Raw genomic sequence first — 13357 nt, forward strand, 5'->3', positions numbered from 1 at the left:
ATTTATTGTTATATTCTAAACTGAGGTTTGTACTTCCTGAATCTGATGATTGTGGCTTTCATCCATTCACCTTTTCAAAAATTTCTTGTATTATTTTTTCTTACCTATTTCAAAGGCCGGGGGTGGGGGTAAGAGATGGAGAGAATTCCCTTCTGCTGGTTTACTCCCCAAATGCCTGCAATAGCCAGGGGGCTAAAGGAAGGAGCCTGAATTCAATTCTGGTCTTCCACGTGGAGGCATGAATACAAACACTGGAGCCATTACCACTTCCTCCCAGGGTCCAAATCAGCAGATGCTGTATTGAGGAGATGGAGCCAGGAACTGCAATGTGGGATGTGGGCATCCTCACTAGTATCTTTAGCATTAGGCCAAATGCATGTTCCATCTTTTCTGCTGTTTTAGATTTATTTACTTGAAAGACAGAGGGAGAGAGGGAGAGGGAGAGGGAGAGGGAGAGGGAGAGGGAGAGGGGGAGAGAGACAGAGAGAGACAGAGACAGAGAGAGACAGAGAGAGACAGAGACAGAGAGAGACAGAGACAGAGACAGATAGACACTGAGACTGAGTATCTTCCATCCACTGGTTCACATCCCAAATGCCTACAACAGCTGAGGCTGGGCCAAACTGAAGCCAGGAACTCCGTGAGGGTCTCCCATGGGGTGAGAGGGGTCCAAGTACATGGGTCATCTTCAGAGGAAGCTGTATCAGAAGCAGAGCAGCCAGGACACAATCGCTGCTCATACGAGATGCAGGTGTTACAACGGCAGGTAACTTAACCAGTGCTACATGCTGGCCCCTTTTATTTTCTGCTTGAATATTGCTTTTCCTTTGTTTTCTTTAGTCATTAATTTTGGAAAGTTGTCAGATGTGTGTTAAATTTGTATTTACCTCTGTTTTATATTGTGTGTGTGAGTGTGTGTGCACACACTGCATTCTGGCTAATTTCCTCGTATCTCTCAGTTTTAGAACGCTTCACTGTATTTGACATATTTAACACTGTCAAGCGCTGAATGCCTGTGTTGTTTATTTCTGGAGATTCTCTCTAATTTTCTTATTTTCCTGTTCTCTTTACTATATTATACATTTATGTTTCAATTATTTCTTGTTATTTTTCACAGCCAGCGCAATGTCATTCATGAAATTATCACTCTATTTTTAAGTTGCAATTTTCATTCCCAAACCTAAATTTAAAAAAGAATCAGAATTCAACTATGTGTTTAAAAACTTGCTTGGGTCATATTTTATTCTAGATGTTTTTAATGGGACAGTTTTTGGGATTCTCTTTGATTTTAATACTAAATAAAAAATTTTATCCTGAATTAGTGTCTATGTAGACAAGCCCAAGGCCTTTACACTATCTACTGATTAGTTCCTGAGGTAAGCAACCATCTATTGGAAATGGGAAACACATCATTTTCTGCTTCTATTCAGTATATGCCAAATGAAAAGCACTTCTGACCTTAAACGGGTTCCATTCCTGCTGCCTGGAGCAAGACTCTATTGTCATCACATTGCAGACACAAAAAAACCATTATTCTACTCAAAGTTTTCCTTCTCCATTCCCCAGAAGAAATTAAAGAGTAAAGAAAACAGAGATTCTTATTTTTTTAACTAAGGAAAAAATTTTATTTAAACTGTGCAATCAATCAGTATTTAGACAGCAGTTTCATAAACATTTTGGCATTTAAACTTTTATTCATTTTTGGCATGACCTGTAGGGTAGTATATAAACTACCCTTAGGAGGGGGGAAACATTAGGCAATATTTACTATGATGCTAGAGAAAAAAAACAAACCCATATTATTAGGCAAAATATGTTTTAAGAAGACATTAAAAAGGTACATTCAAAATCAAGGCGAGCATTTGCTTTCCTCACGCAATGGAGTTCACAGAGCTGATCCCCTGAGTCAAGTATAAAATTAATATAGCTCAGCTCTATGGTCCATTAGCAAGTCTACAAATGCTGCCCTTACAAGAAAATGGTATACAAAGTGAAAGGATCCAGAACACCCATTACATAAAATAACTTAACTGGCTCCCACACTTTCATTAAATTCACATCTTTGAAGAAAATAGAAAACAAAATCAGACACACAGACATAAAATTTCTTCCAACAACAGTAACAAACAGACAAATTCTCTTCATACATGTCCTCTACTTATAGGCTAAGGCAATGTGTGTGTATTCAGGCTTTGAAACTTCCTATGATAGGCTCAAGTTGCTAATTATCTTCAATAATTTGCATTAGCAAACAAAATAGATATCCAGAGTTTGGTAACTGGAAGAATATATTTTAAGGTAGATATTGTAATTATTTAGTTATTTTTAAAGAAAGTTCTGTAGAAAAATAGATTTCTGTAACATAAACTTTAAAAAATAAAGTTTATAAGGACAGGCTGTATCTATATACCACGAGCTACTTACAAGACATAAACTTGAATAGTCTGCAAAGCTCCTCAGAATCTCAAGTATTATACTTAGAGGGATGCTGGATGCGGTAACAAAGTCAGGGCAAGTTCTCTCCTTTCTCTAAGAAAAGATAGCAATTGTGGGATTCTTCCCAGTAAGTCTGAAATGCACACTTGAATAAAACAGAATTAGGTATCAGTATGTGGTGCCCTATATAAAACTTATTTTCTGCAATCTTGAAAAAGTAGATCTGTTCGAGAAGAATCCTAAACATACAAGTTCCTCTTTTACTCTCTGAAATCCAAGGTATCAAAAAAATGAATGTTCAAGGCAGGGTAAGGTAATTTTAAGTCCAGTACTTTCAAATAAACAGTCAATTCCTGTTTCTTCTTTAGAGATGAGTATTTAATCCCAGGCTTCATCTTTTACTAACCACTTTCTTCTAGTGTGTTTGATGTGTGTGTGTGTGTCCCTGCACTTTTATCAGAGATGCAAACATTTTTCATTTTAGCAAAGGCAAAAAATAACTGGAAAGGCTGACTTGTAAGGAAAAACTGTAGGATGTTTCCACAGCCTCAGAAATTACTTTTGGATTATAATTATTTACACTTGAATTTCCTTTTAAGTTTTCAACCTACTACTGCTTCATTCTGCACAACAAATCAACCTCATTTCATGGATAGAGAAGAACAGAAATATGTTAAGAACTTTCCTTCCAAACAATTTTCAAAAAGGTCAAGACTAGAATGTAAGTATCCCAAATCCTAACCTATGTATTCTATTAATATGACTCTCTCTCAACTTTGCTCCCTCAATTAGTATGAAAAATTAGCTTTCAATCATATAAAAACTATTGACCCTTTAGATCTAGCAAGAAAGCATTATTGGTCACACACCTGCTATTTTCAGGCATAAATTCCTATTTGGATTTGGGGACTACAGATAACTACAAAAGATAAAAACCCATTCTGAAGACCTAGTCCAGTGAGAAAATGTGACTAGACAAGGAAGCCAGGAACTATGCCTACCTTATTCTTCATGCAACTCTAGGCACAGCCATCCGCCTTCAGACACAATCTTAGCTGAGAGAATCGGACGGTTTTGAAGGAGAGCGGTTGGGAGATGACAGGGATAAGTTACAGCTCAGTGCTTCCTCAATTCCTGCTGTGAAGAAATGGATACAAGAAAAACAGACTTCTCCCTGTTGGCTGCTTATTACTCTGTGGACAGGTCATGTTGACACAATCTGGTCTTCGTGGATATAAAAAAATAGAGGCTATATCTGATTCTACTTTGGAGGTACTATGAGCCTGGGTAATTTGTAGCTGAGACTGTATCATAGTGGCAAGCCAATTATTACTATGGACTTGGCCCAGTGTGGGTTTTTACCTTGGCTAAGCCACTTACTATCTGTGACCTTTGTTTCCTGACCTCTGCAATGGGGATAATCCTTGCTGTACAGAATGCAGCAGTAGCCAGAGATGCAGCATGTCTTGGCACACTACAGGTACTTGGTAAATGGCCCGGTCTCTTCTTAAAGATGAGGCGGGAGAAGCTATCAAATGACCAGCTCTCTTTATCAGTACTCAGAATATCATGCTGGTCTTTGCCTCATTATGGAGGCAGTGCAAGAACTGCCACAAATCAGGGTAGAATCAGAAATTGTCCTTCAGAACTAAAGGAGGGATACACTTGAAATGATCCAGAAATCAGAGCAATCACAAGCTTTGGTAGCCAAAGCTTTCTAGGAAAAGGACAACTGAAATAAAAAAGGGTAACGATTTCCTAGGTGATGTACAAGACAATGAGGTTCAATGGAAGCTCTTGCTGAGCACAGTGGAAAACTTGAGTTATCAAAACTGAAAACCAGTCAGTTAGTGGCAGATGAAGCTGAAGAGATAAGCCAGGTTTAGAGGCAGGAAGGTTGCATACTGCACATGTGTTTTTAAAAGAAAACACAGAATGTACCTGAGCACAGTCAGGCCCTGTCATCCACTCTGAGTCCCTGTGTGTTGTGGTCTCCCACCAAACCTTCCCCGGCAATGTGATCACTGAAGAGAAAAGGAGAAACGCTGTCCAAAAATTCTGATGAAACTTCATTAAGACAGAGGCTCAACCAGGGTACTGAGGTGTTATTTTATGAAGCACATATGCAGAAAGTTTGAAGCTGAATTGCCTTTACAAGTATTGTAGAGAGGAAGTTTAACGGGTGGTTTTGATAAACCACCAGTCAATGTTTTCATGGCCCTGGAATTTTGAAGATTCCCAATGGGCAGGCACATGACCTCAGATCTCCTATCTCTTTAATGCACAGACATTTCACAGGGGTCTGAATCCCACAGAAATAATGTATCTGTGGTAGCAAAATAATGTCTACCACAGAAGGCCACACCCAAGTGCCTGCAACCTGCGACTGTGGCACCACACATGGCAAAAGGAGGTTTGCATATGTGACTAAACAAGGAATGTGAGAGGAAGACACTGTCTTGGATTATCTGGAGGGGCCAATCTAATCACATGAGTCCTTAAAACTGGAGAAGCCTTCTCAGCTGGGGTCAGAGAAAGAGGTATGATTAATAGGAGCGGTGTCAGAGGCAATGCTACTCTGCTGGCTTTAAAGAAGGAAGGGCTGGCTAATAGTCTGTAAAAGCAAGAAAAGACAAGGAAGTGGATCCCCTACAGCCCCCAGAAGGAACACAGCCAACCAACACCTTGGTATTATCTCAGGGATGTAGTTTAACCCACAGAACTTAAGGTAATAAATTCTTATGGTTTTAAGCTACTACACATGTGACAATTTGTTAATAGTAGCGATAGGAAAATTATACAGTATCTCTCAGATAAAAATGCAAGACTGTCATGTTAAACACTTTCAAAGGTGAAAAAAGGGGAAACAGAAGATTGAAGCCTGCGAACATTCACATTGCGTTAGCCTGTGATCTTACGTCCTGAGTATAAACCAGCTTAACACAGAATTCTACAGTGAAGTTCTTCAAAGCATCACTAAAATTCACAACTGAGACAACTGGTTGTGTGTGCTGGTCTCCAGAACCCTGTACTCTGCACTCCTATGCCACAAACATTATTTGGACAATTAAACCAGAACAATTCTATCAGACTCGAGGAAAATGACCAGGGAGCATGTCTGCAAGACACATGTTTGGTCTTGGAAACAGCATTACACTTTCAATACAGATGGAACTATTCTCTGTTTACATTCAGAATTCAAAAGTTAAATTCAATGAAACATGAATGTATTCAAGCAAATTATCACAGCTACTGCTGAATGGAATCACATCCAGGTATTCTTGCACTTAAAAGAAAAATGATACTTTCTATTCCATCTTTTTTTTGTGAGCTATTCTGAGTGAATTCCAAAGGTGCCTTCCCATGGACTTCAACAATGATCCTGAATTGCCAACCTTGAACAAGCTTCTGGTGTAAGTCCTTGCAAAACCGAGACGAACTGATAGAAACCACTGTCACTCTTCCCAATGTTGGCATGGCTTTCACTCAAAATAAAGGCAAATAAAAGTACAGCATCTCATTGAGCCCTTAATGCCTTGGAACAGCAAAGAAAATTTTCAGTCATACCGTGGGTGGATCTGTGTCTTTACTTTTAGGCTAATCAAAATATCTTCATTAGAAAAAGAGTCTTCCTTCACTCAAGGTTCCACGAAAGTTGGAAAAACAGGCTCCTTTGATGCAATGGAAACATTCCACTTTAACAACTTTAGGTTTCAATTCAACAATTTGAAAGAGTTCAATAGGCAGCGACATGACTTGCTTGCCTGTTACACCCTCAGAGACAAGCAGAGCCCTCTCATTAAGGACTGTCTCCCCGGAGCCCTCTGATTAACCAGGTGATGCTTTAAGGAGGATGAGAACTACCCAAGCTAACTGAGGGGTTACCAAGATACTCTGCAATGGAAAAGCCTGCTGATATTTCGGTTGACATCTCACATTCAAGGTGCTTAGGAAAGTATCACATCATTTGGCAAAAACATCCCCTGGCTGATTCAGCAGATCGGATGGAAAGTCCCTACGTATGCTATTTGTACACAGACAGGGTTCTGAAAAGACACGTTTCGTTAACACAAAAACAAAAAACAACAGTTTAATGTACAACTATACTTGCCTATATGCAGAGGTAACCTTAAATATCTTTGGTTTTTTCTTTTTTAATTTGCTGATATAAAGTACTTGAATAAAAACACTGATAAATACCAATGTAACTGTCCTGTTTTTACTTACGTAAACTTAGCCCCTGATATCTTTTGCTCCTAAAGCTAGATTTCCCTATCAGTTTCTAAATAAATTTATTTCAGATCTGCTCACCATTACTTACTTACAGGCTAACCTATATATTTTAATGGTCTTTGGTATGAAAATACTGATGAGCATTGTCTTCTATTATTTGGCATAAAAATGACATGCACGTATCAGTACTTATAACAAATAAATCTTTGGAAAAGGAAATAGTTACCATTTGCATATCAGCCCCTTTGGAGTGAAACACCATGGAGTAATAATACCACTGTGAGAGACGAGCAAGAATCTCCCCATTTTAGTTACAATTTCATACCTAAGACTTCAAAGAAGCTTGCTTTGGCCAAGCCAAAAGAAGTCTTCGTTATACGACAATTACCTTATTCAACAAAACCAAAAGATTTATTTTTGGGTGAAAAGATTTGTTTTTCTCTCCAACAAGTAGTTTCAACAATTTGAAAATACTTTAATACTGTAGAGTTGAAGATCTACTTGTTGAAGAAAAAAATCATACCTGAAATATAAAATCCTCTGGAACTATTTTCTGGTAAAGGAAGTATTATAACTTATTTCGAATGCTCTGGTAACAAATAAGGTAGTCAAAATCACTAGACTATTTAACTACAACAATCAATATAAATCCTATCATTCTGGGTTAGTAACTACTTGGATAAACTTCGTATCTATAGATGTTTCTAGTTAATTCAATTTGGGGGGAATTATAATCATTTTACTTTCTACTGAAAAGTCTTTGGTAACAGGATTATTATGAAAAAGTGTATAAGAACAAAATGAAGAGGTAAAAAATGTACTGGTAAATAATTAGCCAACAGTTATAACCTAAAGATCTATAATAACTATGGGCCTATCCATCAGAAGCCACACAAACAAAATATTTTCTCAAGGACTTCAGATCATCTTTTCAGGCAATTAATAAGACTATTCAAATTCACACAGTCCAAAACACATCTTCCATAACTATGATGCATGTTTCAGTTATAGATCTCGTTTGCCTTTTAATGAAAGTTTAAACAACAAAATGATCTCATTGTACTCCTGACTTATAGACAATGATAAAAGTCGGCCCCACATACTTCTACTTAGGAACCGCACAACGCCATACCCTGTCAATCTGCCCATGCTTCCATGAGGCAGCTCAAAAGTAATAAAATGTTCCCTGAGTACAGGAAAAAAAATAACACTAGAATACTTTCAAAGGAGGTAGTATAAACAGGAGCTAGAAAGGCAGGGGCGGCATCTTCCCCGCCTCAGACTGCTCACCTAAAGCTCTGCTTTTGCTGTGTTGCCTGTTTTGCCATGAAGCCCACACTTAGGGGGGGCTTTGAATTGAGTCTGGAAGAGGTTACTGCCACTTTATGTCGGCCTGCTTCTAAAACACTCAGTTTGGCACAAACTATAGATTAAAGGGAAAAAAAATGTTCCTGTTACAGCATCCCTCGCTGTCTAGGAGTGACACCAGGCCTGTAATCCAGTACAATTCTTTTGCTTCTTGAGCCCCTTCATTTCATATGACCCTGCCCCCTCTACAAGCAAACGGTCTCAAAGGGAAACCCATGAAGATTACTTTTAAAGGGAGACTCAAGAGTCATATCCAGAAAACTTGAAAGCATATTTTTAATAGGATAAGCGGATCCTCTCTAGAACGCATCTAGTTCCTTATTCTCCCCTGCTGCTAGGCACCTAGGTCACTGTCACATGACTGAGAAAGGCCTATTCCATGTGGCTGAGTGAACTATTTGCTGACTTCAACCCAGCAAGAGGACTGACTGACTCTGCAGAGTTAGTTTCCTCATTCACAGCACTGACACTGAAGGAAGATTACATGAAGAGTACCAAGCAGGGTGGCAAAATGCTGAATATTTATCCCTAAACAAAAACTTCATTAAAAAAAACTTTTACGGTAAGATACTAAGTATCAAAATAGTTACTGAGTAAGTTCTAGAAACTATTAAGGCAACTTTTTATACTTCTGTCCTAAACAACCTCATGAATATCAAAAAGGTATAAGGCAAAACATTTCGTAATATATTCTAGAAGGCACTGTTATCACAATAACCTCGGGTTCACTGTCACATTTATCTTCATTGTTAATATGAAATTTCTTCAATCCTTTAAACCAAACTGGGATTACAAAAAAGAAATCCCTAACCCATTCTCTTTAACAATAAAAATCCACTTTCTGCATGGGGCTTTGTAACTAATATTGGAAAAGCTGAGGATGCTTTGCAAGCTGGCAGTACAGCCTTTGGCCAACTGTCAGGCAAAGAGGTGGTAAAAAAGGCACGGCGCGAGGGAGGCTGAGGTTTGGGATCCAGCAGATAAAACACTCAGATTCTAATGCCCAAAACATAAAGGCCTTTTAAGCAATATTATTCCCTAGATGCTTGTGAATGGTTCTGTTCTCAAAAGAGATACTTTTTTTTTTTTTTTTTTTTTTTACTGTTCTGGCCAATCATCAAAATAAATAATCCAACTTTTCTTTTTGGTGGTTTACCAGTCCTCACAGAAGGGGGTAAAACTGCCCAAACCTTGTGGAGGTTACAGTTTTTGTTGAAAATCAGAGCTTCAGATAAACATTCTTACCTACCTAAATGACTCCTTTGATCACACATATTACACATACAGCAATGAAAACAAAAGGCTACTAGGAAGTATCATTGGTAACGCAGCTGACATAAACTACAACAAATGAGGTAACACAGTTTTCTTCAGAGTTTGCCTTCGGGCAAACTGAGGTAGATAGTCAGCAAAGGGGCTCTCGAAGTCTTCCCTCTGCTCCAGTGATATATTTTATAATCCAGTCAAATACTTTGACTGTCCTTTCACATTGCTGACAATGAAACATTCAAAATACATGAGTTTCAAAAAAAAAAAAAAAAAAAACACATTCAAAAAAGGCTGAAACACCCACTAAGACATGAAGGCTTTCACAAAAGGCTTTGGCTCCCTGTTCATTGTCCTTCGAACAGACTTACAGGCAAGACACCTGAGCATGGCTGTCTAGACGGGAAAACCTTTCTCCAAGCACCGCATTGTGGGTGAGGGCCGCAGCACAGACGCAGGGGTCTGCTCCGCAGTGGCTGGCGCTGCAGGGTCTTCACACTTCCTTGTCGTGGGGTCCTCCCCAGAATCACTGCCAGTGAGAGAACTGGACGTTGGGGGTGTGGAGCTTATGACAGAGGACAGGTGTATCTCATCATTGGACTCATGGGAGAATCTTCCAGAGTCGCCAGTCTCGTGGCTCCCTTCACTGTTTGCTGAATGTTCAGTATCCACTGCGGCACCAAAGGGTCTTGGGAAGCTGGCTGTCTGGCCTGGGGAGCCGGGAGAGTCTTCATCACCAAGGAGCACAGTAGTGCCCGGCTGATAAAAGCAGACAGCTTGAGTGAATCTTCTTGCAGGCTGGGCAAAAACAGATCAGAGCAATGAAATGACAAAGTCTTCAGGTTAATGGACAAGGGCTATCTTGAGGAATGGACTCTCTGGCTGGTGAATCCCCACAGAGGGGGAGGAACACATTAGAGTTACCAGTGGCAAGTGTCAAAAGCTCCTTGAGTGAGTGTCTTTTACCTAAAATATATTATTTTTACTTAAGAGGGAGAGAGAATGAACTCCCACCAGCTGGTTCACCCCTAAATACCTAAATAACAGCAGGGGCTGGGCCAGGGCCAAAGCCAGTGGCCAGGAACTCAATCTAGGTAATTCCTGAGTCATTATCACTGCCTCCCAGGGTCTGCATCAGCAGCACTGGAGTCAGGAGTGGGAGCCAGGAATCTCACCCAGGGAGTCTGATGTGGGATGTGGGCACCTGCACTGCCAGGCTCACCACCTGCCTGCTCCGCAGTGGTCCCAATCCTTGTACCCACTGCCACCCCTCCCCCAGCTCAGATGACTACACCAACCATCCTATCAGTTATCACTCATCCTGGTTCCTCTCTGTAACTCTGCCTTTCAAACAAATATTGAAAAAGAACAGAAAAAAGAGAGCATTAATTTATATTTCTTCTCTAATGAGTTCATATATCATAGATTGCCAAGGATTTTTCCTACTTGGGTAAATTACCTGCTCAACTTTCCTCTTCTTAGAGTCTTGGAAAAAAAGCCATTTTTTCTTAGAGTTGCTTTTAATTATAGGACCATAGCTGTTGATTATCAGGTCAGTTCCTCCCTGGGGAAATAAAAGAGGGAACCATAAATATATTGGTATTAGAGATTTCAGTTTATCCCAAGTGGCACCTAAATTTTTTAAAGGTTCAAAGAAAATTCAATCCCATCAAGGTGACATGTACCAATGCCATCTCACTAGTCCCAGTGATCAATTTCTGTTCACAACTGATCATAATGATAGGACTAAGAGCCAAAGGGATCACAAAAACAAGACTAGTGTCTGCAAATACTAGCTGATAGAATAAAAAAGGGAGAGAACGATCCAACATGGGAAGCGAGATACACAGCAGACTCATAGAATGGCAGATGTCCTAAACAGCACTCTGGCCTCAGAATCAGCCCTTAAGGCATGCGGATCCAGCTGAAAAGCCCATGAGAGTATTTCAGGCATGGAAAGCCAAGACACTCTGGCAAAAAACAACAACAACAACAAAAAACAAAAAACCTAAATGAAAGATCTCCGCGAGTGAGATCCCAGTGAAAAGAACAGGTCATCAAAGAAGGAGGTACCTTTCTCTGAAGGGAGGCGAGAACTTCCACTTTGACTACGACCTTGTCTAAATATGATCAGAGTTGGTGAACTCAAAAGGCTTCCATAGCCTTGGCAACTCATGACAAGAGCCTAGGGTGATTACTGATGCCATAAACAAGAGTGTCAATTTGTTAAGTCAACAACAGGAGTCACTGTGCACTTACTCCTCATGTAGGATCTCTGTCCTTAATGTGCTGTACATTGAGATTTAATGCTATAACTAGTACTCAAACAGTATTTTTCACTTTATGTTTCTATGTGGGTGCAAACTGTTGAAATCTTTACTTAATATATGCTAAACTGATCTTCTGTATATAAAGAGAATTGAAAATGAATCTTGATGTGAATGGAAGGGGGGAGGGAGAGGGAAAGGGGAGGGTTGCAGGTGGGAGGGTAGTTATGGGGGGGGAAGCCATTGTAATCCATAAGCTGTACTTTGGAAATTTATATTCATTAAATAAAAGTTAAAAAAAAAACAAAGAAAAAAATGATCACAGACATCACTATTTCATTTTTTTACACAGGCCACATACAATACATTCAGGTTATCAAAAAAATGTAATGGGTGATGGGTATATTGTTAAAAAGATACCCCCCACCCCCTACACGGGTACTTCAAAAAGTTTATGGAAAATGGAATTAAAAGATGAGTTTGGTGTAAATATTTTTGAAATACATACATAGCTTTTGACCACTACGTATTTTCCATTGACCTACTGAAAAAAACCCTCATATGTTGCTGAAGTATTTGGAAGTATAACGTAAATTACAGTTTATTTTCAAATGGTACAGCAAACAAAAATATATGATATTGCGCTGTCCCATTGTAAGACTGGACTGCCCCTTCCCTAGGTTTTCTCCAATACTCCAAACTCAGGCACCTTTTCTTATATTACCCCATTCCTTTCCTGAAAGTTCCCCATATTTTTTGAGTTCCTTCAGTTTTCTTAGAAGAGCTGTTTAGGGCAGGGCCACACACACCCAGACAGAACACAGGAGTGAAAAATTGCAAGCCACACAACAAGGGCTTGTGCAGACGGAAAGTGTAGCCTGCAGCACCAAAGAGACCACACAGTACAGCAGAAGTGAAATGCAGTGGGGTCAGCTGAACAAAGAAATCCAGAATTAAGAGCCCATCTAACTACACTGATTGCTCCCAAGCCCCTCCAAGGAGAACTTGCCTTGCCAGTGTTTCTGCACATAGGCTTTCTCCCACCAGGTCCAGGAAACTGCAGACCCCAGAGCATGAGGCAGATCGGAACCACAGCCTGCTGACTTCTTGCTGGACAGTAACAAAGCCTTTCTTTTCCCAAAAGACTGATGTCAGAGATTGTTTTTTTGCAACCACTGGGCAGTGGACACATCTCATTCAGTAACAAAGAGGTGTGGAACTTACAACAAGGCATTAACAATTACTTGTGTATTTGTTTCACTATTCTCTCAACCTTTCTACATGTTGGAAAAGAACGTCATGGGCTAACATATGCTCAACACATGGCACTAGGAGGGTGTCAACTCCTAGGCTAACCCAAGGGGAAAGAGAGAGGTCTCCAGCTTTTTTCTCTACTGACTTCAGGTTTCCACTCCTTTCTGCCTCCTTTCAATGTAGATTCTTCCCTTTTTCTCCCTTGTCTCCCCCTACGCAGCTTCTCCCTCATCCTTTCTTATTTCTACTTCCATACTAGTAATAAAAGAATCACAGAATATTTCAGTACATTTTATGGTTATTTAAAGTTTTAGGTTCTATTTTTATATTAATTTGAAATAAGCTGAATGGCTCAATTTGTATTGAAAAGTAAATGCTATGGGCCAGCACTGTGGTGTAGGGGGTAAAGCCACTGCCTGCAATGCCGGCATCCCATATGAGCGCTGGTTTGAGCAATGGCTGCTCCATTTCTGATCCAGCTCTCTGCAATGGCCTGGGAAAGCAGGAGAGGATGGCCCAAATTCTTGGGCCCC

At 39.8% G+C, this 13357-nt stretch overlaps 1 protein-coding gene across 7 annotated transcripts in view; it reads right to left on the minus strand.

The window, feature by feature from the left end:
* Nucleotides 1-1601: 1601 nt before the first annotated feature.
* The window catches only part of PRTG (protogenin), a 158139-nt gene continuing 146383 nt past the window's right edge, over nt 1602-13357 (minus strand). For all 7 annotated transcript variants that reach the window (XR_016218159.1, XM_089310392.1, XM_089310391.1 and 4 more), the window contains 2 exons: nt 10763-10867; nt 1602-10101 (listed from right to left, as the gene is read on the minus strand). Coding sequence is in view for 6 of the 7 variants with exons in the window: in XM_089310392.1 (XP_089166518.1) it covers nt 9700-10101; nt 10763-10867 (507 nt within the window). In the remaining variant the exon portion in view is untranslated. The remainder of the gene's footprint in view (nt 10102-10762; nt 10868-13357) is intronic.

The sequence above is a fragment of the Oryctolagus cuniculus genome, chromosome 12 (assembly GCF_051225735.1).
Source record: "Oryctolagus cuniculus isolate XC-2025 breed Fujian yellow rabbit chromosome 12, ASM5122573v1, whole genome shotgun sequence".
NCBI lineage: Eukaryota > Metazoa > Chordata > Mammalia > Lagomorpha > Leporidae > Oryctolagus > Oryctolagus cuniculus.